We start from the raw sequence: 26992 nt of genomic DNA, 5'->3' as shown, positions 1-26992 counted from the left end.
CCTCAGCCCTTCTCCACCAGTTTTTCCCCCACTTGGTAGGAAATGGAGAAAGTCTAGCTGCAAAAAATTGAGGCCACCTTGGAGTGGTTGTCCACCTTGGAGCAGAGGCCACCTTGGTCACCACTGCCTTTCCTTTTCTGGAAGGCCCCCCAAGCAAGATGCCTCTGAGGAGGGCTTCTTCTCTTCATGAGGAGAAGGTGAGGGAGAGGACAGAAGGCTCAGGGTGACCAAAGGTCCTCCTTTTCCAAGCCATGCCCTCCATTTCAGCTTTTGGCCCAGGAGGAATTCCAAAATGCCCTCCATTCGGAGCATGACTAAGAAACATGGATTTACAGTTCTAAGAGTGTATTTATTTTTTAGCTTTTCTTCGGGTACATCCTCCGTTTGTCTTCAAGGTCCTACATTTTGCAGTACTTTGTCCTCCCTTACGGTTATAAGGGCCTCTGGTCCGGCTGAAGACCTTCCTCTTCAATTAGCTCGGTTGCTGCCTGATAAGGGATTTTTTTCTTTTAGTATGTTAGCATATTATATTATTTTAATATTTTAGCATTTGGGCATTTTATAATCTTGTGTTATATTGTCTGTTTTTCATTATATACGTTTGATATTCCACCATTTTATGGAAAGGGTGTTATAAGTACATGTTATTGCTATAATTACTACAACGGGTCCCTGGTTTGAAAGAACAGCTGAGGGAAACAATGAGGTTCTTCAGAGGAGGAAGGTGACCACATGTCCTCCTTTTCCAGGACATGTTCTCCATTTCAACTTTCTGTCCAGGAGGGTTTCCAAAGTGTCCTCCATTTAGAGCATGACTAAGAAGCATGAGTTTATATTTCTGTGGGTGTATTTAGCTTTTCTTGAATGTCCTACATTTTGCGGTGCCTTCTGTTCCTTGGCGGTAAGGACACCTGCCCTTCAGCGTTCACAGCCCAATTGTATCTGCACTGTAGAAATAATCCAGGTTGATACAGCTTGAACAGCAGTGGCTCCAATCCTATGGAATCCTAGGCATTGTAGTTTGCTATGGCATCAGCGCTCTCTGACAGAGAAAGAGAACTATCTCATGAAACTGCAATGCCCAAGATTCCATAGCATGGAGCTGTGGCAGTTTAAGTGGTGTCAAGCTGGATTATTTCTACAGTGCGGATGCATTGAGGGGATGCCTTTGGGGATGGGGCTCCCATGGAGCTGAGAAATGCATCTCTGTCTTTGGTTGCACCTGCACTGCAGAAATATTCCAGTTTGGCATCACTTTGGCTGCCATGGCTCCATGCTATGGAAATCTGGGAATTGTTGTTTGTTGTGTCACCAGAGCAAACAAACCACAATTCCCAGAATTACATAACATGGAGCCATGGCAGCCAAAGTGATGCCAAACTGGAATGTTTCTGCAGTGTGGATGCAACTTCTGTTTGTATGTGTGTGGCAGAATATATGGTGTGTGGAGAGGGTTCGCTCTTTAATGCTGTTGTGTTACCATTGCAGTCCGAGTTGGTCTCTGTCTGACAGTAGAAGGATGATGTTTAATTGGTCTTTTCTTTTCCCCTTCAAGATCCACCCAGACATAAAACAAGCAATTAAAAAAAGCCTGGGAGAGTGAGGATGAGGTAAGGCATTTTACCCTTTTGTTGCTGTTGGCATGTTTGTGCGTTTGGGGGTCTTTCCCAAAGGAATACTCCTTCCCTTGAGTTTTAATATTTACCTTGAGTTTTGAGTCACAAAACACTGTAGTCAGAACACAGAACAGAACTAGTTGCTAATAGTGACATTTCTAATTCTAAATTTTTCTCTTGTGCAGCGATCCTGAATCAAATAGAGAAAGGGCAATTGCAGTTTGATGTTTTTAATGATCAACTTGTGGTGACACTTTTCCACTTGTTAAACCCCTCCTGGGTGGTCTCTTAAAAACAAGACAACTCCATTCTTCTGAATTTACATGTGCTCCCCCCCCCCCATTTCATTAGTTCAGGGGGACAAGACTCTTGGTTTGGAAAGTGTAAACTAGAATGCAAAGAGAATTGATAGTGAATTACGGCTGAGAATTGTATCCTATCAGAACTCCAGTAACATAAAGTGCATGTTAGTAGCTAGCAAAAGGGGCACTTGGCTTCATTGCTGAAGCAAATACAAATGTGGTGGTGAGTCTGATTTATCCCTGGAGAACACTTTTATAAGAGGTGTAGGTGGCAATGATTGTTTCTGAAGAGATTATTCAGATTATGGGAAAAAATCCTCCATACTGCCCAGTAATGGATTTATTGTTGAAGTTAGAATATCATGTGGATTTTTGAAGGAAAACCGCTAGCTGTGTGAAGTCAAAGGCTTTCATGGCCGGCATCCCTAGTTTTTTGTGGGTTTTTCAGGCTATTTGGCCATGTTCTAGCAGAGTTTCTTCCTGACGTTTCACCAGCATCTGTGGCTGGCATCTTCAGAGAATAGCCATGTTCTGCATTTGGTGTGGGAGAGCAGAATTCCAGCCTTTCCTTTTGGAATAATCTGGACTTGCTTCTTAGTGCATATGTTCAGGATGAGTGTTATACAATCTCAATATCTTCAAACTGTTTCTGACTTATGACAACCCTAAAGCAGGCTTTATCACAGGCTTTTCTGGGGCTGAGAGTATGTGACTTGCCCAAGGTCACCCAGTGGGTTTCTGTGGTTGAGCAGGGAATTGAAACCCTGATTTCTACAATCGTAGTCCAATATTCAAGCCATTACAACATGTCTCTCAGGATGAGTAGTACATGTTTTAACTAAGGAAATAGGTTTATTCTTCTTTAAAGAAGGAAAAATCACTTCTAAATTACATTCATTGTGTTCCTGATGTTTGTGTGTGTTGTGTGCCTTGAAGTCATTTCTGATTTATGGTGATCTTATCAGGGGGATTTCTTGGCAAGATTTGTTCAGAGGAGGATTGCCCCTTGCCTTCTCCTGAGACTGAGAGCATGTGACTTTCCCAAGGTTACCCAGGGGGTTTCATGGCCAAACTGTGAATTGAACCCTAGTCTCCAGAGCCATAGTACAGCACTCAAATTATTACACCATTCTGGCTTTCTTATACACAGCAGTATTTTCTACTGCCCTGTCAGTGGTTAGTTACTCAGTTTACCTTTTCATATAGGTATTGTTGACTTTCTGGCATTGGTTCATTGAGTTGAAACTTTGTGGTGCACAAAGCTTAAAGTATCATGGTTCTCCTGATATGGAAGCATTTCTTACAGCATTAACTTCAAATTGCTCTGTATCCGTTGCCTTTGTTGAAATCTCTGCGGGGTTCACTTTTATTATCTTGAGCAAAACCATTTATTACTATACACAGAGATTGGGAGTGAATATTCTTATAGTCTGAATCAAGCTAATTAATCTTATAAGCATAAAAATAGCAAGACAAAGGCAAACCGAAATTTACTTCTGGCAATATCTCCACTTGCTATACAACCTGCAGATTTTAAAAAATACTGTTATTATTGCTTACAATTATACCATTATTATTTTATTAAAACATTTATATGCTGCCCTATATGATGGTATCATTGAATATGGCATCAGAGAGTCTGGTGAATGAATGAATCATTTTCAGTTCAACATTACATTTGTAGTGGTGTTTGCTTTTAAGTTCTAAATTTTAGATTAGCCTTCCCAAAGTTGATGCCCTCCACAGAAATATTCTATGACAGTGCAAGAGAACCTGTATGACATAGTGGTTGGAGTGTCAGACTAGGACTCTGGGAGATCAGGATTTGAATCTCTGCTCTCTCAGTCTCAGAGGAAGAGCATGGAAACCCCCTCTGAACAAATTTTGCCAAGAAAAGTTCCATAATATGTTCACCATATTATGGGTTACCATAAGTTGGAAAAAAGTTGAAGGCCAACAGCAAGAAGACACTGTAAAAACTCTTGTGCTTCTTGTATAATGCTAAAGGTGTTCTTGTGCAGCTCCTTTGTAGTGACATTTTTGCTTTCCCCACTAGAGCTTTATGCTAGCATATTGGGTTTTACATGCAAAGCAGATGTAACTATCAGTTTGTGCACAACACTGTTGCGCAGATGATACATGTGATGGGTCTGTGAGAGTGAGCCTCAGGCATACACATCCCCCCAGCACTCACTCACACCCTGTAATATAAACCAGGGCCTCTATGAGACTCACTGCCGCACCCCACCTCATGTGTAACCTGAACACCTGAGTTGTGTGGGAACCGGCCCTAAGACCGCTTAGAATTGGAAATCCAGTTCCCTTCAGACTGGTTGTTCAGGGTGTTATCCCACATCCAGCAAAGTGTGTGGCAATAGCCTCCAGTTTTATTCTTGCATTCAGTTATAGGTAGGAGACATCTGCTGAAATAAATTGTGCAATAGATTTTCAGGTTGTAATGTATTTTGATATGCAGCATTTAACAGCATATTTCTTAACATGTTTTTTATCCCCTAATTTCTAAAGAAGGTATGTTGAATGTGCCTCTTGGTAGACCTTGGATGCAGTGGTGTTACTAGGGTTGGCGTCACCTGGTGCGATAACTCATAGTGTCACACACCCTGCCCCCATTGGTGTCCTCCCATATCATACCAATAAGAATCCGTAGTAACTTTTTGTACTGATGTTACTCATAAATCAAAATTCCCGTATATCACTGAATCAACTAGCAAAATTAAAGTATACCTTTAAATTACAGTATCTTACACAAAGCCTGAATGTATTGACATGTACATAATTTATTTTGGCAAAAGTGAAAATTTGATAAGATGCAATGTTTTTTAAATTTTGTTTTTAATTTATAATGTTATATTTTTTTAGAACCTAGGACCTCTCTTTTCTCCTCCCACTGAGCCTTCCCATGCTTATACCATATTTTCATTGTTTTAAAGGGACACAGGCGAACACCACAGCCCATATCTGCCCAAAGCAGATGTTTCGGGAGCAGTGGTGTCACCCCTCTTAGGGTGTCACCTGGTGCAGTCCATACCCATTCCACCCTGGTAGTGATGCCCTTGCTTGGGTGAAACAACAGTATGAAAAAAAAAATCATCCCCCCTCCCCCTTGGGTTCCCATGCTTTGCCATGATGAGATATATTGTCTATAGCAGAAACAACAGATTACAGGAATGGGTTTTAAAATCCAATAAAGAAAAAAGGTGTCTTGCCTAAACTGATTGCTCAACAAAATAAAGAAACTTAAAAATAGGGAAGCCCTGGTGATGTAGTGGTTAAATACCTGTGCTGCAGCCACTCACTCACAAACTACAAGATTACGAATTCAATTCCAGCCAGGGGCTCTGGGTCGACTCAGCCTGGCATCCTTCCGTAGGTCGCTAAAATGAGTACCCAGCTTGTTGGGGGCAATTAACTTATACTTTGTAAACAGCTTAGTACAGTACATCGATAAACGGTATAGAAATGTACTTGCTACTGCTATTGCTAACTAAGTGAACTGAACCAAAGTATTTGTTCGTGTATCCTTCCTTTCATATAAATTCAAATAAATTTCTGGACATCTTGCTGTCTTGAAGTCGACTTTGAGTTATGGTGACCCCTTCGAATGAAAGACCTCCAAGTTACCCTGCCCTCAACAGACCTGCTGAGATGTTTCAGAGTCAGGGCTGTGGCTTCTTTGAGTCTACCCTTCTGGAATGTGGTCTGGAAATATGATGGCATGGATAATCCTAACTTTAATATTCAGATATATCTCTACATTAAGATCTGGTCTAGTACCTTCATAGCTGCCCTTCCAAGTCCTAGTCTTCTGATTTCTTGACTACAGACTTCACTTTGCTTAATGATTGAGCCAAGATATGGAACACTATACCTTGGCTATACTAGAGGTGGTTTGAGTTTACACTGAAGGACCTAGAGAGTCCTAGAGATCAGAGTTAAATTCCCCACTGAGGCATGGAAATACACCTTGGCAAGTTATATACTTTCAGCCCCAGTAGATTTGCCATAGGGTTGCCATAAGTTGGAAATGACTTCATGATACAAAACAAAAACAGTGGAAAATCTCGAACTATTTAAATGTCTTCATTATCAACTTTAAAGTAGTTTACAGAAATGGAAATCATCTGTGGACATTATTTTTGTTAATGTTCAACTATTGTGCACTTTCTTCTTAGACTTTCTTCCATAATCATTCCAAATCTTGGCTATTTTCTGCTAGTAGTATGGTATTGTCTCCATATCTTAAATTATTGATGTTCCTTCCTCCTTCCTTTGAATCTAAACCTGCTTTATGTATGATATTTTTGGCATACAAGTTAAGCAAATGGGGTGAAAAATGCAGCCCCTCGCCAATTGGAAACCATTCTGTTTCTCCATATTCTGTCCTAACAGTAACCTCTTGCCCTTAGTACAGGTTGTTGTTGTTCCTGTTGTTGTGTGCCTCCAAGTCATTTTTGATTTACCGTGACCCTAAGGCAAACTTATCATTGGGTTTTCTTGGTGAGTTTCTAGGGGTGGTGTTGTTGTTATTGCCATCCTCTGAGGCTGAGAGATTGTGATTTGTTCAGGGTCACTCAGATCTAAAACACACTGCAGAAATAATCCAGTTTGAGACCACTTTAACTGTCCTGGCTGAGTGCTGGGGAAATCCTGGGAACTGTAGTTTATTGTGGCACCAGAGGTCTCGGATAGAGAAGGCTTAACATCTCACAAAACTACAGTTCCCAGAATTCCCTAGCTTTGAGCCAGGGCAGTTAAAGTGGACTCAAACTGGGTTATTTCTGCAGTGTTTCTTGGAGCCCAGTGTGCGGGTTTTTTATGTTCGAGAGGGGATTTGAATCCTAGTCTCCAGAGTCATAGTCCAGTGCTCAAACCACTTCACCACACTGGCCCTTATACACATCAGGATTATCAATTGTTACGGCACACCCATCTTCCTCTCTGAAATTGTGGAATATTGAGGTTTTCTACTGAATTTTGATGGTTCTGTGTAATGTTTTATCAGATGCAGCATGATCAGAGATGGGCATTTTATTTTAAGGCAGGCAACTATTTTATTTGTTAGTTTATTTATTTCCATTTATATCTCACCTTTCTTCCAAATAAATCTGAATTGAAATGCAAAGGTCACTATTATTCATCTCCAGATTTCCATGTGAGTCTCCTTAACCTTTCTGGTTTTTAACAAAGTTTTAAAACTAGTTTTAACTTGATGTTTCTATTGTTTACACGGCATGAGAAACTGGGGTGGGCCACAAATGTATAATTGTGGCTTTAAATGTTCTGTAAACACCAGTATGACTTTAAAAAAATTGTCTCAGTAGTCATTTTTTTCATTGTACTGATACTGTTTAAAGGAAGCATTCATTAGAAGTATGACCGATTATTCCTAGCTGCATACCAGTGATAGCCTTAAACAGAATCTAGGCTGACAAAATTCTCTGCGGATTGAGCAGCTGAGAGGAAACTACTTCTGGAAGATAGTTTTGTATTCAAGCAGATACCTGGATAGCCACTGTGGAAACAAAAGGCTGAAAGAGATAGCCCTTTTATCTAATTCAGTAGGACTCTTGTTTTCATGTAGTAAAGGAGTGGTCATATGTGAAGTGCACACCTTCAACATTATCTACTATAATGATCCTCAAGGAGAGTCTAAAAATGCAGGTGGCTGTGTTGATTGTGATCTGTCTGTCTCTTTTCTTTCACCTATATCTATCAGTTTCCATCTCCACAGGAACATTTATTTTGTAGAGCTACACTTGTCCCTCCACATTCACTGGGGTTAGGGGCACAGAACCCTGTGAATGTGGAAAAACTGCAAATAACAAAAATGCTATATTTTTACCTGAGAGAACACCTTTCTAGGAATCTCTAGGTCCTCCAGTGCAACTCTGTGGTCAATATATGTCACACATTGACTATAGAATTGCACTGGAGGCACTACGAATGCCCAGTGGAGTGTTCTCTCTAGGACTCTCTAAGTCCTTCAGTGTAACTTTTGGTTAAACTTGACCATTGCATTGTGCTGGAGGACCTAGATATTCCTAGAAAATATATTCATATAATCCATGAATAATCAAAGACACAAAAATCAAAGCCGCAAATATGAAGGGACAAGTATAATGTGTTTTGACCAGTGAATATCAGACTATCCCATAGTATTGTCAATTAACAATAGGGAATTTGTTGTTGAGTGCCTTTATGGTGACTTTAAGGTGATGCTATCATGGGTTTTTATTAGGAGGATTTGTTCAGAGGAGGTTTGCCATTGCCTTCTTCTGAGGCTGAAAGCATGTGACTTGCCCAAGGTCACCCAGTGGGTTTAATGGTGGAGCTGGGAATCGACTGGGGAAAGCTCATAACAATGCATTGCTGCTGCGAAATATCTTTAGAGAGGACAGAGCAAACTAGGTGTGGACACCAATTGGTGTGATCTCCTTGCTGGACTTAAAAAAACGTTTGGACTCATAGTTCAGCAAAGAGAAACTGTGATACCCCTCTTAAAAGAAACCCATGAAGCACTTTTCATAATATCTTCCTTAAATAACTTTGAAGATATTGTGGTATGGTTTTCCTTTTTCTCACACTGCTGGAGATCAGAGAAGTGTCATATTCATAACTGCCTTTTTTGTGTATCTACCTAAGCAGGGTCAGCTCTGGTTAGTACTTGAATGGGAAACCACCAAAGAATACCAGTGTTGTAGGCTGAAATAGAGCTGGAGAAATAGAACATTACCAGATTTATGTTTTGGGTACATTAGATCAACCATATGATAAGACATACAAGTGATAAAAAGAAGGTACTATCAAAACGACCTCTGAGTATTCCTTGCCTAAGAAAACCCTATGAAATTCATGGGATTGCCGTAAGTTGATAGGTGATGTGAAGACCCACCCAACCGCACATCTTGTTCTCTACTCCCCACAGGCACCTGCTGCTTTGTATCCTCCCTAAGAGACAATTTTGGATACACAACTGTATTGACTCTAAACAGAATGCTTTCCTAAATCTATACAGAAAGCACTTTTAACTAAGGGTCAGAACAGACAGGCCAAAATAAAGTTGCTTTGGGTCACTTTGGAGGTATGCTGTTTAAATGACACATGCATCTTAAGAGGTCAAAAACTACGGCAAAGTTGCACTCCAGTCCTTATAACTGGAGCGTGGCTTTGGCATGGCTTCTGGCCTCTTAAGACACATGCGTCATTTAAACAGCACACTTCCAAAGTGACATGAAGGAGCTTTATTTTGGCCTGTCTCTTTTGGCCCTAAAATCAGTAAAATATAAGCGATGTATTGGATGGAGCTAATAGACATACTAGCTTCTACTTCTTTTCCTTCTTCTTTTTGTTATGATGCTATTGAGAAGGATTGTTCCTGTTCTGTACAGAATTGCTTTTATTATGGAGGAATCTCTTTTGTCATTGTCCTCCATCAGTGCCACTTAAGAGGTTGCGTTAATCATTTCCTCTTGGGTCATTCATCACCTGCTTCCTTAGCTAATAAGCAGAACAGAGACTAACTTGTAGCCTTCATGCTTACCTTGGACATAAGATACAATTTGGGATTACTAGGGCTTCTGTGAATGTTGTGCATGAATGTGATACATTTAGAATTGTCATTTACAAGGTGCACATCACCTTTAAAAACTGGTTTGGTTAGTAGAAGATAAATTCATTTGTTCAATTCTTGCTGATTTATTCCTATTGCAACAAATCGCTGTCCTTGCCCTATGTTAGATCTTTGATTCTTAACCATTTGGTTTAATTTCTTGATTAAGAAACATGTTACAAAAGATTCCTGCTGCTTTGCTAAAAGAATTTCTGAACTCAATTTATTGTAGATCAAAGAAACAAATCCAGTGTAATGGCAGTAAGCTTTAGCCTTAAAAACCCAGCTAAATTATGTAAACAATTTTTTCAGAATTGGCAGTTCTCTTGCTATCAAATGCCAACAATTGGGCACAATCCACCTGAAATATTACCTGAGAAAGTTTCATTACAGTAAATAGGGATGGCATAAGACCTCATTGAATTTGGAACAGGAAAGGTGGGCTGTGGCTATGAAGAATAACTGAAGAGGCATTTTTCTGTTGGTTTCTTTAATTTTTATGTAGCATTTGCTTATCATACCAACAATGTACTGTACTACTTTTTCATCTTATTGTAATTACAAAATCTGGAGAGTGAAACCCATTTTCTTAGTAACTTACAATAAATCTCACTCTCCTCTTGTTTCTATGGATGGTGGTTTTTTTTGTATAAGGTGTATTTAACCTTAATCCATCTTTTTTTTACCCTACCCAGGAAGGTTTCCCATTCTTTCAGTATTTTTGTAACAAAGGGCTACATTGTTGTGATCAAGCCAATTGGCAATAGTGTTCTTTCCACTTCAAGTCTTGCTTACGATCTTTATTACCATTTTTGTCCATTACACACAATATAGTAAAGCCACTTTTCATACATTGCTAGTTGCATTATTTCTCCATATGTATTCCATCCCAATCATCAACATCATCCTTATTTCTTTTTCTTTTTTTACTGTTGAATTTTTAGCCATATTAAGGACAGAATAAAGATTCTACTTATATTTAAAATGGTTTCTGGTCACCTTCAACCTGGATTGTTGTTGTTGTATCCCTTCAACTCAATTCTGATTTATAGGCGGGGTTACAGACTGCCATAAAGTACGTGCTCTGCACGTACTAGGGTTAGGAAGGGCCATATTAGGGTTAGGAAGGGTCGTACCTTCCTCATGGCCCTTCTCCATAGTACGCACAGAACGCGTCGTAAATGGCAGTGCCCATCCACATGGGCGCCACCATTTTGATGTCTTGGACGCATAGCATCCAGACGTGTCACAGTGGAAGTGAAGCTGCGAGGGCGCGCTTCGCCCCTCGCGGCGCCACTTCCGCATTTTGAAAAGGAGCGCCATTTTGGCGCTCCTTTTTCACTGCGCCGGGAAGCCTCGCGGTCTGGCCACTGGGGCTTCCCTCTGTAGTGAATGGCGGCAGTGGGAAAATGGCCGCTTGAGGGCGGTCTGTAACCTGACATAGTAACCCTAAGACCTGTCACAGGGTTTTCTGGGGCTGAGAGTATGTGACTCATCCAAAGTCACCCAGTGGGTTTCCATGGCTGAGAAGGAATCAAACCCTGATCTCCAGAGTCATAGTCCAACACTCAAACCACTACACCACATTGTCTCTCTTCAACCTGGATATATATTATAAGTTGAAACAAATAATAAGTTCTGCTCTTTTGCATCTTTAGTATTTTATAGTGAGCTGCCTTAATACTGAAACAAGCCTTTGCTCTTTTTAGCCCATTATAATAATCACTGCCTGATAGTGTTTTCCTGGGATTTCAGGGATCATTTCTTCCCAGCCTCACCTGTTAATGGCAGGGATTGAACCTGGGATATCCAGAGTACCAAGCATGTGCTTTACCACTGAGCAACAGACCCAGCATGTTTGTTTGAGGGGCCATACATTAATGTAGTAGAGGAATGGTAAAATACTAGTGTATCAAAACAGCAGAATATGTTTAATTAAACACAAACTTTTTTTAAAATAGAAACAGGAATATTGTCTGAAGAATTTTAAGATAACATTACTTTTGTGCATTTTAATATAACTGTATTTCCCTCTGGTGTTCTTATAGTCACATCTTGTTTGTGTGCTTCCCAGTGACTTTTGGCAGTGATTCACATTACAGAATTACAGATTGGTATTTAGAATTCTTTATCAGAGGGCTCTAGTGTCACACCAAATTACAAACCTCAGGATTCCATGGGATGGAACCATGGTTGTTAATGTAGAATAATAGTGCTATGATTCTGAAGTGTGAAAAAGCCTCACTTTGGCTGTTATTGGAATAGAATGCTGGACTGGGTAGGATTTTGGTCCAATCATCATCATAATTGGTTTTATGTCCTAAAAAGGGAGTTACTCAAGAAGGCTCTGTGATAATGCTAGGGTTAATTCACACTTTTATGTGTAGTAAATATTTGCAGTAATGCATCCAAAATGCATTGAAGTGTGAGATGTGTTTCTAAATACTTAGCAGACCTCTCTTCCTTTAGGCCCTAATGGCTAAATCTGTATGACCCGTGTCCAAAATTGTATTTTTGTGTGTGTGTGTGTGTGTGTCATACTAATTAAGTATGAATAGCTGCAATCCACACTGACAGTCAACTCTAACCAACATATGTCAACAGATATGGAAAACAAAACACAAGCCAACAGATTGGAAGTGGTCAATATACATCCCTATCCACAAAAAGGAAATACAAAAGACTGCAGCAACTATAGGACCACAGCACTGAACTCCCATGAAAGCAAAATTATGCTCAAAATTTTGCAACATAGACTCCCAACCATACATGGAGAAAGATATCCCAGAAGTACAAGGAGAGTTCGGGAAAGGGAAAGGCACTAGGGACCACACTGCAAACATACAATGGCTAATGGAGTGCACCAGGGAATTCCAAAAGAAAACCAGCATGTGCTTCATAGACTATAGCAAAACCTTCAGCAGCATAGGTCACAAAAGGCTATGAAACACCCTAAAGACATGGGAGTGCCAACACATCTGATAGTCTTGATGAAGAATCTATACTCAGGACAAGAGGCTACTGTCAGAACAGAACACGGAGAAACACAATGGTACCCAGCTGGCAAAGGGGTCGGACAAGGCTGTATACATGGGTATAGGTTTACAGGACCTAAGCAGGGGAGTGGAGGACAGGGGGTCTTGGAGATGTCTCATACATAGGGTTGTCATGGGTCAAGATCAACTTGAGGGCAGTTAAACAAAACAAAAAGGTTTGCTCAAGTGTAATTTGCGCTGCAAAAATAATGCAGTTTAACACCACTTTAACTGCCATGGCTCAATGCTACAGAATTTTGAGGTTTGTAGTTTAGTAATATGTTTAGCCTTCTCTGTCAGAGCACTCTAGTTCCACAATAATTGACAAACCCTAGGATTCCATAGCATTGAGTCATGGCAGTTAAAGTGGTGTCAAACTGGATTATTTTTGCAGTGCAGATTAGACCTCAGTTTGTCAATAACTTAACTGATTAGTTGTTCCCATTTTATGGAATGAAAAGTTCAGCTAAGGAAGACATTTTTAGGTAACTTGTTTAACGTCTCTCTCTCTGTTGGGATTTATGTCTTTTCCAGGCAGTGTTAGGTTCAATGTTCTTTCATTTCCTTGTTAGCTTTTCCTACTTTAAAGCAGAACTTGCTTTATTTCTCACTTTTATGTCTTATCACATGCTTAGTCAGATGCACCCAAAACATATATCACTTTTTACCACAATGGAGCCTGATATTTCATCCACATGTTTAAACAGGCAAATCTTGATCTGTTTTTGGATGATCTGTTTTTGGATGCATATCCAAAGGAGGAGCTGAACGCTAATACTTCTGTTTTTTTTACAATTGCATTGATCATGGTTTGGTTCTTCAGATCTCTTTCTATAACTTCTGCTATAAGAAAGGAAACAGAACTTAATGTTTTAGATTTTCTGTTCTTGTTGTAGTATGCCTTTAAGTCATTTTTTACTTATGGTGACCCTGTGGCAAACATATTATGGCCTTTTCTTGGCAAGATTATCATGGAGTTTTCTGTGGCTGACAGTATATAACTTGCCCAAGGTCACTCAGTGGGTTTGCATGGTCAAGTGGGAAATTGACCTATGGTCTCCAGAGCTGTAGTTCAGTGCTCAAACCACTACACCACACTGGAACTCAATTTTTCTATGCACTGTTTTTAAAGCTGCAATGTTTATATATTGTGGCTATGAACATCTAGACCCACATCTGTGATTAAGTCCCAAATCTTACAGGGTCCTTTTAATTTAATTGGAGTTTGATGGAAGCAGTTGTGAAATCATCACAAGGAGTATGATCCAAATGAATTCACATATTTTTGTCCTGTGGTTTTGAAAACTGAATCTCAGAAACAACTAAACTTTAAAATAGTTGCTGCCTATTCTGCCTTTACTTGTTGGATCATGATAGTACAATTATGCCGTTGTTGTCCTAGCTTTTAAAATGCCAGTTACCCTAGTATGAGACAATCTGGACATACAGGTTTGCCTATGTAAATATTTAGTTCTGCACATATACAGTTTAAGCTGTGCGTCTTCCTTTTTGCATCATTTACGGAGATTGTAGCAACAGACTAAAAACCTTTAGTGCTCTTAGAATAAATGTTACATTGAGCCATAGCAGTTAAAATTGTGTCAAACTGCATTAATTCTGCAGAATGGCAGAAACTCAGTCTATTACAAATGAAATGCAGTTTGGGGAATTCTTATCAATATCTTATTTAAAGTATAGTGCACTATGTGAACCCTGTGCATGTGTTTAAAAACAACAATAAACCATAGTCCCATTGCCTCCTTTTGTTAATTGCCTTCACGTGAAGTTGTTGTTATTAACTGCCTTCAAGTCAACCTCCAAGCCCACCTATCCTCCACTTCTCTGCTTAGGTCCTACAAATTCAGGTCCACCTCTCTGATTGAGTCTATCCATCCTCCTCTTTTTCTACTACCTTCTAACCTTTCCTAGCATTATTATCTTTTCTAATGAGTCATGCCTTTTCATGATGTGGCCACAGTAATGACAGCCTCAGTTTGATCATCTTGGTTTCCAAGGAGATTTCAGGCTTGATCTGTTCAAGGATCCATTTGTTTGTCTTTTTGTCCATCCACAGTATCAGCACTCTTCTTCAACACCACATGTCAAATGAGTTGATACTCTTTCTGTCTCCTTTTTTCACTGTCCAGCTGTCACATCCATACACAGTGATAGGGAATACAATGGTTTGGATGATTCTAGTTTTGGTTATATATCTTTTAGGACAAGATCTTAAGATCTTGTCTAGTTCTTTCATAGCTGCTCTTCCTATTACTAGTCTTATTTCTTGATTGCAGTCTCTGTTCTGATCGATGTTGATCCAAGGTACAGGAACTCTTTAGCTATTTCAATTTCCTCATTGTCTGGGTTGATTTAGACTTCAGGTAGATGTGTCTAAATAAGCCATGGGCTTTTGGTCCCTGGTTTGTTTATTCTGATCTGGCAGGAACTAATGCTCTGGCTTGTTGGAAATGAAAAAAAAAAAAAACCCTAATGTCTGGTGGGGTTCAGATGTCATGATAAAAAAACAAGGAACAAAGATTTGTGATTTGTTTATTTAAATTTTATGACTGCTCGGTTGACAAAGAGAGATGAACTAGTGAGTTTTGTAGATTAGTTTTATTTGTACATTTATTTATTTTTAAATTAATATGTCATCTTTTTATTTTTCATAAATAACTAATTTAAAAATATATTTGGAACAATCATTGGCAACACAGAATTGATTTAAACATAGATTTTTTTATCTGTTTCATTATAGAGAGCATTTTTTCTAAGAAGGGAGAAGTTGTTGGTGGAATACCATTTTCTAAAAATGAATTTTAAAAAGACTTCCTAGTATTGTGGCTCCTTCTGTGAATATAGCTGGGAAACAGAAAACCTGACATGTGAACTCAATTGGTACCTTAAAATTACTAAAACACTTTGGTGAAACTCTGATCCATTATTCCATTGTCTAACCATGGCAGCTGATGATTCACTAGGGTTTCATATTATTTGAGAAGGCAGTTGTGGTATCATATATATGCACTGAACATTTCCATAGAAAATAAAAAGAAGCCTTGACCAGCACACTCAGTTCAAGATAATAAATTGTGATATTACTCTGGGGGAAAAACATAGAGGTAGATCTAGATTTTGGCTGCAGTCCTGTTGATGCAGTGCATAGCTTATGCTGGTGCTACCAGGCAGGAAGGGAAAGGATGTGAAGGATTGGAGAAATTGACTGTTTTTGCTTGCAGATTTTGCTTGCCTTCTCATGTCACTGCTGTGTGATCCTGATGAAGTTACAATTGATAGTATAGTACCCCAGTAGTGTAATACACCAACACCTGGGTGTGTGTGTGATGGAATCAAACTTTCCCATCCATTTTCCCCTCAGGGCATCCCCCATGTCATGAAAAATGCTACTGAGAGGATAATAGGATCCTGATTATTGGAATGGGCTGTTGGTATGTGGAGAAAGAAAATCTTGAACATTAGGTGAAGGCACCCAGCTTATAGTGGGCTATCCAAATGCAATTTTTGTTCAAGTTGACTTGAACTTACTGATCTGACAGTAATGGGTAATAACTGATCTACCCTAGTGCAAGATTCTTTTTCAAATAACATGTGGTGAATTACCCCTGCAATTGTAGAAACTATGTGAAAGTGGTAAACTTCCTAAAAATCTCAAGTGATTTGAAATGTTTTCTTTAAGATATGGTTTTATTTATCAAATTTCTACAACAGGCTTTTTTTGGATAAGCTGGCTATGTATTTGAAAATAATGCTTGGTAAAGGCAGTAGGAAAAGAGGAAGACAGCATTATAGGAAAATAAATTCCATTGGAGAAACCGTGGCCCTGAGTTTGCAAGACCTGAGTTAACAACAACATCTGGTAGAGATTCTCTCACTCATAGGTTTGGTATAGGTCAAAGTCAATTTGACAGCAATTAACAACATGATATGCAAACCATCTTAATTAAAAGTAATCCAGTCATGAGATCTAAAGTTGCAGGGTTTTTTTTAATTTTTATTTTTAATTTTTTTTTTTGACAGTATGAATAAGGTTTCAGTTCTGATATTTATTCACAGAGCCTAGACGGGGTGTGCCTTTTACATTAAGTGGATCTCATTATGTTTTCAGTGATTAAATTATCATTACAGCAAGGTAGTTCAGCTTTAAAAAGAATATTTATAATTCTCCCCTGTGCTTCCCCCCCCCCCCCGTATTTCCCACTGTGCTATTGATGTAAAACTACACTTTAGTTTGATCTTTTTAAAGTATCAGCTAACAAGTTTGAACATGTACATGTGTGTTGTCTTTTAAAATCTGCATATATAGACAATGCATAGTTTCATATTTACATCTTATGCTCCGAGAAGATGAGAAAGTAGCTCTAAATGTCTTAGTATTTTCCTGTCTTGTAAAATAACTTCCTGTGTGTATTTTCTTGAATATCCATGTTGTCTCATGCTTGAGACTCCACCTTCCCTTGAAAAGTTCTTGATTGCATTACAGTTATTTTTAATATGTAGACCAGCATTTGGTCATGGAATAAAATCAGGGAGCAAACTAAACTGTTGGCTGTGCCTGTGATATCTGTCTTATCCATATCATCTTCATTCAGATCCCAGTCTATGTACTGAAATGATGGATAAGCCTCTGACATTAAGGTTGTATATGATGGCTTCTAAGACCTAAAATACCCTAAAGGCACCAGATTCCATCTGATCTTGGAAACTAAGTGGGGTCAGGTCTGGTTAGTACTTGGATGCGACCCCACCAATGAATACCGGGTATTGTAGGCTACATTTCAGAGGAGGGAACTAGCAAAACCACTTCTGAGCATTCCTTGTCTAAGAAAATTCCATGAAATTCCTGGGTTGTCATAAGCCAGCAGTTGACTTCAAAGTGTGCATGCGCACACACAATGGCATCTAACCATGTTGATTATGAACACCACACTAGAGTCTGCTACAATCCAGCACCCCTAAGGTGGAGCTAGTAATGGCTGTGCCTTGCTTGGCAATTTTATTTGTACATAGCATACACATTGTTGTTTGAGACATGCTCCTTCTTCTACCAGTATCAAATGTATTGTTTTCCTAACCCCTTATTTCTTTCTTTATTTCATTGTAGATTTCCGAATAATGCATGATCTTCCAAATTGCCTTTGCTGACGATAGACTTAAAAATAGGTGTGCAAGATATTAGCTGCTGCCCAGCTGCTTGATGTTACATGCATACCCAGGGAATTAAGTCTCTCTCTCCTTCTAGAGAGAGACTGTAAGATGCATGTTATGAATTGTGTCTCCTTGGTGAATGATAAAGAAAATGGAGCTATTTCAGTTGAAGCTGGATTAATGATTGGAGATACAACAGACCCAGAAGAGCAACTGCCTCAACCACCTCCGCCTCCACCACTTCCGCCCCCTCCACCATGTCTAACAACAGATGTTGGATTTTCTTCACCAGCAGGCGTACCGCCACCGCCTCCGCCTCCACCTCTGTCCCTGAGCAGACCTTCATTGTCGCAGTTGGTCAACGGGCATGGCCACTTAAGCAAGAAGAAGCGAATACGTAGTTTCTTCTGGAAAACTATCCCCGAAGAACAAGTTCGTGGTAAAAATAACATCTGGACTATTGGTGCTAAGCAGAATTACCAAATTGACACAAAGACAATTGAGGAATTTTTTGGTCAGCCGGAAGGAACAGTACCTTTGGAATCAAGAAGCAGAGCTTCACGGAGGTCATTTAAAGACACCAAACAAGAGGTAAGCATGAGCATGGAACGGAGAAACTATGTCATCTTTATAAAATTAAGCTCCTATTTGTTAGTTGTTAGCTTTAATCATTTACCATCTTTTTCTATGCTCCTTGTTGTGTTCTGTGGTAGTATTAAAAGCCTTCATCATTTATATTTAGGTAAAGTACAAATTTAAAGTGTCAGTAGTATCCTGAGTCCACCATTTATCAAAATTTTTCATATTATGAGGCAGAACTGTAATTTGAAATTGTCTATTCTCTTTGTGATTATTGGAGTAGAAAATGTGGAGAAGTCTTGTATATTGCATTCATACTGTAATATTATGAAAATAAATTCAAAATACTTAAATACACACATTCAGAGAAAAAAGTGTATAAAATTTATCCTATGAATTTAGATTAGGCATGCAGAACTTGGATGGAAGAAGTAACTTCCTAACCCCCTTCTCCTAACTCTACTACTGCCCACAAAATGCTGCACAGAAGGTCAAAATACCCTGCTGAATGAGTCAGGGTATGGTTCAGGAATGGAAAGATCCTTATCAATCAAGCAGAGACACCTTTCATGAACCAAATATTCTTCAGAAAACATGGTTCCACTTAATCTTCAGAAATGCTCTCATTACCTTGACTCATAGTCTACTACTCTCAATGCTCTCTATAGCAATTTTTTTTCAATCTGGAGAGGCAGACAATGGAAGAGATAGGCAGGAAAGTCTGCTTCTGGATCTCAGTGATATGTGTCTAAATCTGGATTCAACCCAATGTTTTCCTGAACTGAGTAGCCAGTAGTAAGAAGTTACTTGAGTAACCAGTGGTAAGAAATTTACATCATAAATTTACACTTTTCAAAATATTTACTCAACTTTATCATAAAATTACCATAGACTGCCTTCACTTAGCAAATACTAAAATAGTAATTAATTTACTCCATGCTGCAGCAAGGCATTTGAAGAACCATGTGTTGGATTTGTCATAGCATTATAGTCCCTATAATCTTGTTGGTGCTATATTTATAGGTTTCAACTGAACAAAAGACTGTACAAGTATAACCTAATTTAATAAATTAGGTGTGTTCCTGAACATGATTTCTTTAACAGAATTTGGTACCAGAGGTAAAAATAACATGGGGAGAATAGGGTTAGGTTCCTACACCACAAAAAAGAAGAGCTGTTGGACATATAAGGAAAAAAACAATTTCTAATCTTCCAGAGAGCACTTGAAAACCTCTTCCACAATGCAGAGATGTTGTTTTTTCTTTCATCGGCCTCCATTTTTCTTATAATTTTCATTTTGGTGGCCAGACTTTGTTAGAAGCAGCTGATAAGGCAGGCTTATCAGCTTGCCCCCTTTCTCCATTTTGCTGTTCATCCTTATTTAGTAAGGGATTCGGGAGGCAGATACTGTTTACTTTGTCTGTTGTAGGCAGGCATAAAGCAACAGCAATATTTATTTATTTATTTGATTTATATCCGTACTAATTCTTATGTTCTCTCACATGGGATTCAAAGTGGAAGAATTGACCAGAATAAAATCTCATTGTTTTGTTGTGCTTTTTACTGCAGACACGCTGCTATTTTTCTCCAGTTTTTCTTGACCATTCTTCCAAATGCATCAAGAAGGACAAGGGATGGGGCTGGCCTGGCCTAAAAAGACTTTGCAAACAGGAGCTTCTTTGTCAGAGGCTTTGTTAAATGAGCTATTCCAGTATATATTTAGAAACTTGAATATATCTATGTCTCTTTAAAAAGTGAAATTTGTAGCCTCTATGATTGCAGATTGATTATTGGAATGTTTGGATGGTGTCTCAGTTCAGGGATGCCCACTGCTTGCTCTAAAATTTGCTGTTGGGAGGTTCAGGGGTTGTTCAAATGGTGAAAATAATCCAGGATGAATCTGGGTTGACTCTCCATTTTTCACATGCATCCTGAATGCACCCAATTAAGGGTGGGGTTTTTTTGTGGGGGGAGACTGCAAAACCTCCCACTTAATCCAGGATAATCGAGATCATGTTTTTCCCTGAGCTTTCTTTTCTGTTGCTGATTCAAATATGCCTTTCCTCTCCAGCAAGTGCTACAAAACCCCTACATATATAATCCCCTTATGCTTAAAGCAGAGATTCCTTTAAAAACGTAAAAATCATTAATCAGCAGGTATATCTAAGACAGCATAACAGACAGGATTATAAATGTAAAAGACTAAATCCATAAAAGAAACACTGCACTTCAGTGGGAATTTCCTTGTACAGTGGACCATTGTTATATGCTGGGGTTTGGTTCCAAGATCCCCCGTGGATAACAAAATCCGTGGATGCTCAAGTCCCATTAAATATACAGTAATGACATAGGAAAATGGTATCCCTTATAAAAAATGGAAAATCAAGGTTTGATATTTGAAATTTATACTTTTTTTTTTAACATTTTCAAACCATGGATGCTTGAATCAGTGTATAAAAAATCCGTGTATAAGAAGGGCCGGCTGTATAAATATTTATCAAATATGTTGCATAAAAAACCCTGACATGATCTTATGCATACCATGTGCAGTTACATTGCTTGTCTAACATTCATACAAGTGATTTTTTCAGTTTTTACAGTTGGCCCTTCAGATCCTTGGGATTTGGTTCTTGGGTGCCCCTTGCAGATGTGAAAAAAACACAAATTATTGTGCCCCATATTATTTAATGGTGATGTGAAGGCACACATTTCAGCATATCCATATTAACATCACTGCCATTGAATAATATAGGGCATTTTTAGGTTTTACTATTTGCATTTTCAGTGCAGTAGTGCTGCTTTAGTGAACATGTAGATTTCAGGAATACTGTTAATGCTAGGTTTTGCTAAGACTGGCATCTGGGTTTACTGGGAGGGGTTTTTACAGAGATTTTACAGTGAAGGTGCAAGCATAAATAGAAGAAAATGGTGCGGGATTCAGATGGAGTATATTGAAAAGATGTTAATGCATAATAAAGTAAACCAGAAGACCTTGGTAATTCTACAAGTAAATTTAGAAAAATTGCTGGGAAGCATCTTTTTTCCTGACTACTGAATGTTACAAGCAGGTAAAGGCGTTGGCATGACTAAAAGCGTACACATTTAGGGTAGAATTGAAAGGGAGGGAACTGGGTGTATAAGTATACTTAACTATATGAATCATAGCTGTGTATATATTTGAAATGTTCCTTCATGTTCTTGGTCACCTAGGTTCACTCCTACTGCCCTATTCCAGAATAGGCTTGGAATTCAAGAGGAAACAAGGGTTCCCAAACTTTGGTCTTCCAGATGTTTTGGACTTCATCTCCCACAATCCCAGACTGTTGGCCAAACTTGCTGGTGCTTCTGGACGTTTTAGGCCCCAGACAGCTGGAGGATTAAAGTTTGGGAATCACTGGTGTAGATTAGGTTAATGGTCTTGTTAAATAAGGTAGACGTTCAGTAAAGACCAAGTGAATCTGTGGCAGAGTATGTAAAGTTGACCCACTGCGCAATGCAGATACTCTCTCATTTGTATAGCAGATCCCCATCATTGAAGACTCTGCAGGAAAAGGGGTATGCAGAAAATTGAATAAAGCACCTCCTATAGATAGGTGGGCAGGTGCCCCCACTTCTCTTGCACTACAGTTTAATATCCTATTCAGCAGGGTCCCTCAATCCCCAGTCTACGATGGGGCTAGAAAGACTGATGTAGGGAAGAAGTGGTAGATAGGTCCACTTCTGCCAATCTAGTTAGTCTTGTATAAATCTGGATCTGGCCTAATGCAAAACTGAAAGTGGGTTATGATTCAAGATTTTATTTCTGCTTTTAGGAACGTAATTGGTTCTCCTTATGCATGGAATCAACCATCCATGGCTTGAAAATACTAAAAAATATGTAAATTCCAAAAAAACCAAACATTGATGTTACCATTTTATACAAGGGATACCATTTTACTCTCCCACTGTATATAATGGTACTAGCTCCATCCACAGAGTTTGGTATACATGGGGTCCGTCCTGAAACCAAACCCCAGTGGATACCAAGGTCCCACTGTACATGTAGAGAGCATCTATGCTTATTTCAGTCAAGTTATGTAAAGTAGAAGCAAGGAAAATAAAGTGCTGCTCATAGAATATTTACCCCTTTAAAAATCACATTTCTTTATATTCTCAAAGAAAAACAAGAATGCAGTTAGCTATGGATCTCCCCCCCCCCCCCCCCCACACTTAAAATTTGTGAGGCAGGGGTATGCAGACCAGTAGCTTTAAAAAATCCCCAAGAGACATGAAGATGGCAATTCTGTATGAATAAAAGAATAGGAAAGAAACTGTCGATGCTATACTTGAGAGTAATGGTCAAAAGAAATAATGTATTCTTATGGGCTCTCTTTCTTGAGATGGGACTTAGAAGGACTGATCTAGAGTGGTTTTGATTCTTTCTGGAGGGATGGGTCAAAAGGCAGTGATGAAAGATTCCTGTTTGTAACTTTGGTTGTTGGTCTGTGGAGTTTCATTGAGCTCTGTCATGTCTGCCATGATATTTAATATTTATAGGGAATTACCGGGGGGGGGGGGGGGGGGAAGAATCTCTGGAGAGTTTTGATTTGGTGCCACCAATATGCTGGTAAAATCCAGGTTTATTATTTGTTTGCATCTAAATGTGTAGAAGCTCAGTTCTAAGCCAAACCCTGACATCTGTAATGGACTAGCTGAGTGTGAAATGACTGAAGCTTAATCCAGACCAAACAGAAGTGCTCAAACAGGGATTAGATATTCAGTCTGTATTGGATGGGGTTTACCCTCATTCTCAGATACAGGTTTAGAATCTGGATGTTTTCCCAGGATTCAATCCTGAATCTAGAGCCCTGGGTTTCTGTGCTGACCCAGGAATGTAAATTAAATCTAGTGTGCCAACTGCATCTCTTTCTAGAGATGTGTAATCTGGCCTTGGAGAATTTAGTTAGTTGGATTATTGTAACACAAGTGGGGCTGACTTTGAAGAGTGCTCAGAAACTTCAGCTGGTCTGAAATTAACAGCCAAATTGTTGCCCAATACTGATTACTGTGAGTGTATAACTACCCTATTACAACAACTCTGCTGTTTGCAGATACATTTGCAGTTCTGATTTTGACCTATAAAGCCCTCCATGACTTGGTTTAGGACCATCTGAAAGACTGTGTTATGCCATTTAAAGCCTCTCTTGGCTTTGAGATCTACAGCACACAGCCTCTTATTCTGGTCTCACCATCCTCAGAGGTTCATATAGTAAGGAGATGAGAGAAGGCATTATTTGTGTCTACTCCAAGACTATAAAACTTCCTTCTGAAAGAGGCTAGGCTGACTTCTTGCCTATTGTTCCTCCGACAGCAGGAAAAGACATATCTATTCAGCCTTGATTTTGGTAAGAGCTTTTAACTTCATTTATGTTTTAATATGATACCTTGTTTAATTGTATTTTAATATTCATAACTTACAGTATGGCTTGTTTGATCCCATACCCTGGATCAAACATTGATGAGAATAGAGACTATGGTCAGGAAATCAGAAGAAGACTGGAAAGAGCAGACATGAAAGTGTAGCTGTGAAACAACTAGAAAAGATTCCAAAGTGAAAAGACGTAACACTGGCTGCTAAGGTTAGGATTGTCCAAATTATTGTATTCCCCATCCCCATGTAAAGATGGGAGAGCTGGTCAGTTAAAAAAGCAGACAAAAAGAAAGGCAACTTGTTTGAGATGAGGTGCTGGAGAAGAGTGCTGAAGATGGTGTGGATGGCCAGAAAAGACAAATAAATGGGTCCTAAAAACAGATAAAGCCCGAATTCTCCCTGGAAGCCATGATGATTAAACTGAGGTTGTTGTATTTTGGACATGCCATGAGAAGGAAGGATTCATTACGTTCTAAGGTACCTTGTACTGTATCTTGGTTCTGGGAAAAAGACTGGATATTTATTGACAAAATAAACATGAGACTTGAGTCTTAGGCGCGTTACAGACTGCCCGTTTGGGGCGGCCTGTATCCAGCACTTTCTCTGCCGGATTGGGGCCTCAACTGCCACAGCGGCAGCCTCTGAGGCCCCGATCCGCCACTTTCCAGGCCGCGGGGAAGCGGCAAAAGGCTGCTTCCCCACGGCCTGGAAAGAGGTGTCCTTGGGGCTTTGTGCCCCAAGGACACCCGATGGCGGCGGGGACGCGGAGAAAGGGGCCACTCGGCCCCTTTCTCATTTGTGTCGCTGGCGCAGCTATGTACAGGCTGCGCCAGCGACGCAAATTGTGGAAGGAGCTCCGAAATGGAGCTCCTTCCGGGACCGCTGAAAGAGTGCCCCAGGTGCCCTCATGCGGTGCGAAGACGTCACTTCCGCGCCACCCCGTTTGGAGGCGACACGGTGGTGACGTCCCCATGGCGGCGCCCTTGTGCATAGGGCACCGCCATTTTGTACAGACTCAGTCCGTACTAGGGTTAGGGGCGTCAGGAAGTGACGCCCCTTTCTAACCCTAATACACCCCTTCCTAACCCTAGTACACCCCTTCGGCGTGTCTGTAACATGCCTTAGTTTCCAGAATCCATGAGTAATAAAACATAGATGGAGCTTTCAGCCATTGTAACATCTCTGCAGGACTAGGTGGGAAGGCAGACAAAAGGACTAGTGAATTAGTTTGCAGGTTAACCCAAATTACAATTTACCCCTTTCCTTAATAGAAATGATGCTTAAATAATGCATTGAGTGTTAGTTTACTTTTTGTCACAATCATTTGATCATGATTGCTCTTAGGTTTTGGGTAATTTCTAGTCTTAGGACCAGAGAATAATCGTGCACAACTTCAAATTGCCATAACTTTAAACAAGAATGTAGCTAGAATGAGATGAAAGCTGACAGGAATGCTAAACAGGATTTAAGAGTGATAAAATGCAACATTTACATGTAAAAGCATGGATTTTAATTACTATGTACTAAACAACACTTAGACAGGTTTAAACTTTTCACTGTGCTTGTACTCAGTTTTTCCATGTTTTCATCAGGTGGGTGCTTATTAGGTTTTCAGTGCTTGTCTTTCTCAGTCTTCCTGCTTAAATACCCACTGTGAATGTTTTAGGTAGGATATGTGTTGAGAGGTGAAAAATTGAGGAAATGGCATGTGTGGATTAGTAAGTGAAGTAATTAAAATGTAACTTGGTAGAACAACTGTAGAAAATGTCAGGTGGTTGTTGTTCTTGTTGTGTCTTCAGGTTGTTTCTGACTCATGGTGGCCCAAGCAAATAGATTTCTTTTCCTTTCCCATATACTATGTTGCATCTTCTTCAGGATGGTACTACAGAATGCAAACCAAGAGTCTACTCATAGCGGATTCATGAAGAAGTTGCTTGTAGGGGTAGGCTTGCTAAGAAGAAAATATGCTTCAAAATATTTTTAACCCAAGTATCTACTGTATGTATGCTTCCCTAGGTGTGCATAACTGTCTTGTGTCAATTTCACATGCTTACTTTAAAACGTAAAATTCCACATCCATTTTACACAGATTTCATGTCTTGACATTTCTTGAGAAAAGATTTAAGTAGCGTAAGTATAAGTCTTGGATGGTGTAAGTTATCTAGATCTTTTTCAAACTGGCTTCAGAGCAGGACCCAAAGTTCAGACCGCTGTGGTTGCCTTAGTGGATGTTTTTCACCTGAGCATTGAGCATTGGGATTTGGGAGTCAGAGGCACTGTGTTTCTGGTCCTATCTTTCAGGCAGATTCCAGAATATGGTGTTTGGAGATAGCTACTCCTCAAAGAAAAACGGGTGTGTGTGATTCTATCCCCAATGCTATTCAACATCTACATGAAAGCACCAGGAGAGATCATCCAGAGACATTGAGCAGGGTGCTGTCAGTATGCTTATGACACCCAAACAGATTTATGTCTTTAGTAATAGCATTATCTAAGGATAGTGTACCTCCTCTGAATAAATGTCTGGAGGAAGTAATGGTTTGGATGAGGGGGAAAAAACTGAAATGGAATCCAGACAAGATGGAAGTGCTTCCTATTAAGGGTCCTAACCTGGGTTTGGAGGTGTGTCAGCCAGTTCTGGATTAGGTCACACTCCCCCAAAAGACTGTGTTCACAGCTTGTGGATCCATCCTTCCAAATGTCAACCCAGGTAGATGCCCCTGGATCTGTTCTTCCAAATGTCAACCTAGTTAGATGCAACAGTCAGGAGTGCTTAGTATCAGCTTCAGCTGTTATTCCATCTGCACCTTTTTCTAGAATTGAAGGACCTAAATAGTGTGCATGCACAGGTAACCTCAAGGGACCTCTGCAATGTGCTGTACATTGGGCTACCTCTGTACCAAAGTTCAGAAACTTCAGTTAGTTTAAAACATGGCAGCCAAATTGTTTATGAGTACATCTAGGAGAGATCATATGGCACCAATATTAAAACCACTCCACTGGCTGCCAATTAGTTTCCAGACTAAATACAAAGTGTTGGCTATCACCTTTAAAGTCCTACATTGTTTGGATACACATTACCTACAGCAGGGGTAGGCAAGCTTTTTGAGCCGAGGGCCGGATTGCTGTCCCTCAGATAACTGGGGGTCCGAAGCAAATAATTAAATAATTTTTGTAAAAATTAATTACATAAATAAACCGGGACAAATGTAGGACACAATTTTCAAACGGAGGACACTTTTTTATAAAAAATG

At 39.5% G+C, this 26992-nt stretch overlaps 1 protein-coding gene across 1 annotated transcript in view; it reads left to right on the top strand.

Moving 5' to 3' along the window:
- Nucleotides 1-1554: 1554 nt before the first annotated feature.
- The window catches only part of FHDC1 (FH2 domain containing 1), a 54057-nt gene continuing 28619 nt past the window's right edge, over nucleotides 1555-26992 (top strand). Inside the window, exons 1-2 of the mRNA XM_042470918.1 lie at nucleotides 1555-1610; nucleotides 17706-18340. Coding sequence (XP_042326852.1) covers nucleotides 17858-18340 — 483 coding nt within the window. The 5' untranslated portion in view covers nucleotides 1555-1610; nucleotides 17706-17857. The remainder of the gene's footprint in view (nucleotides 1611-17705; nucleotides 18341-26992) is intronic.

This window comes from Sceloporus undulatus, chromosome 5 (genome assembly GCF_019175285.1).
Source record: "Sceloporus undulatus isolate JIND9_A2432 ecotype Alabama chromosome 5, SceUnd_v1.1, whole genome shotgun sequence".
NCBI lineage: Eukaryota > Metazoa > Chordata > Lepidosauria > Squamata > Phrynosomatidae > Sceloporus > Sceloporus undulatus.
This window is presented reverse-complemented; position numbering and strand designations above follow the sequence as displayed.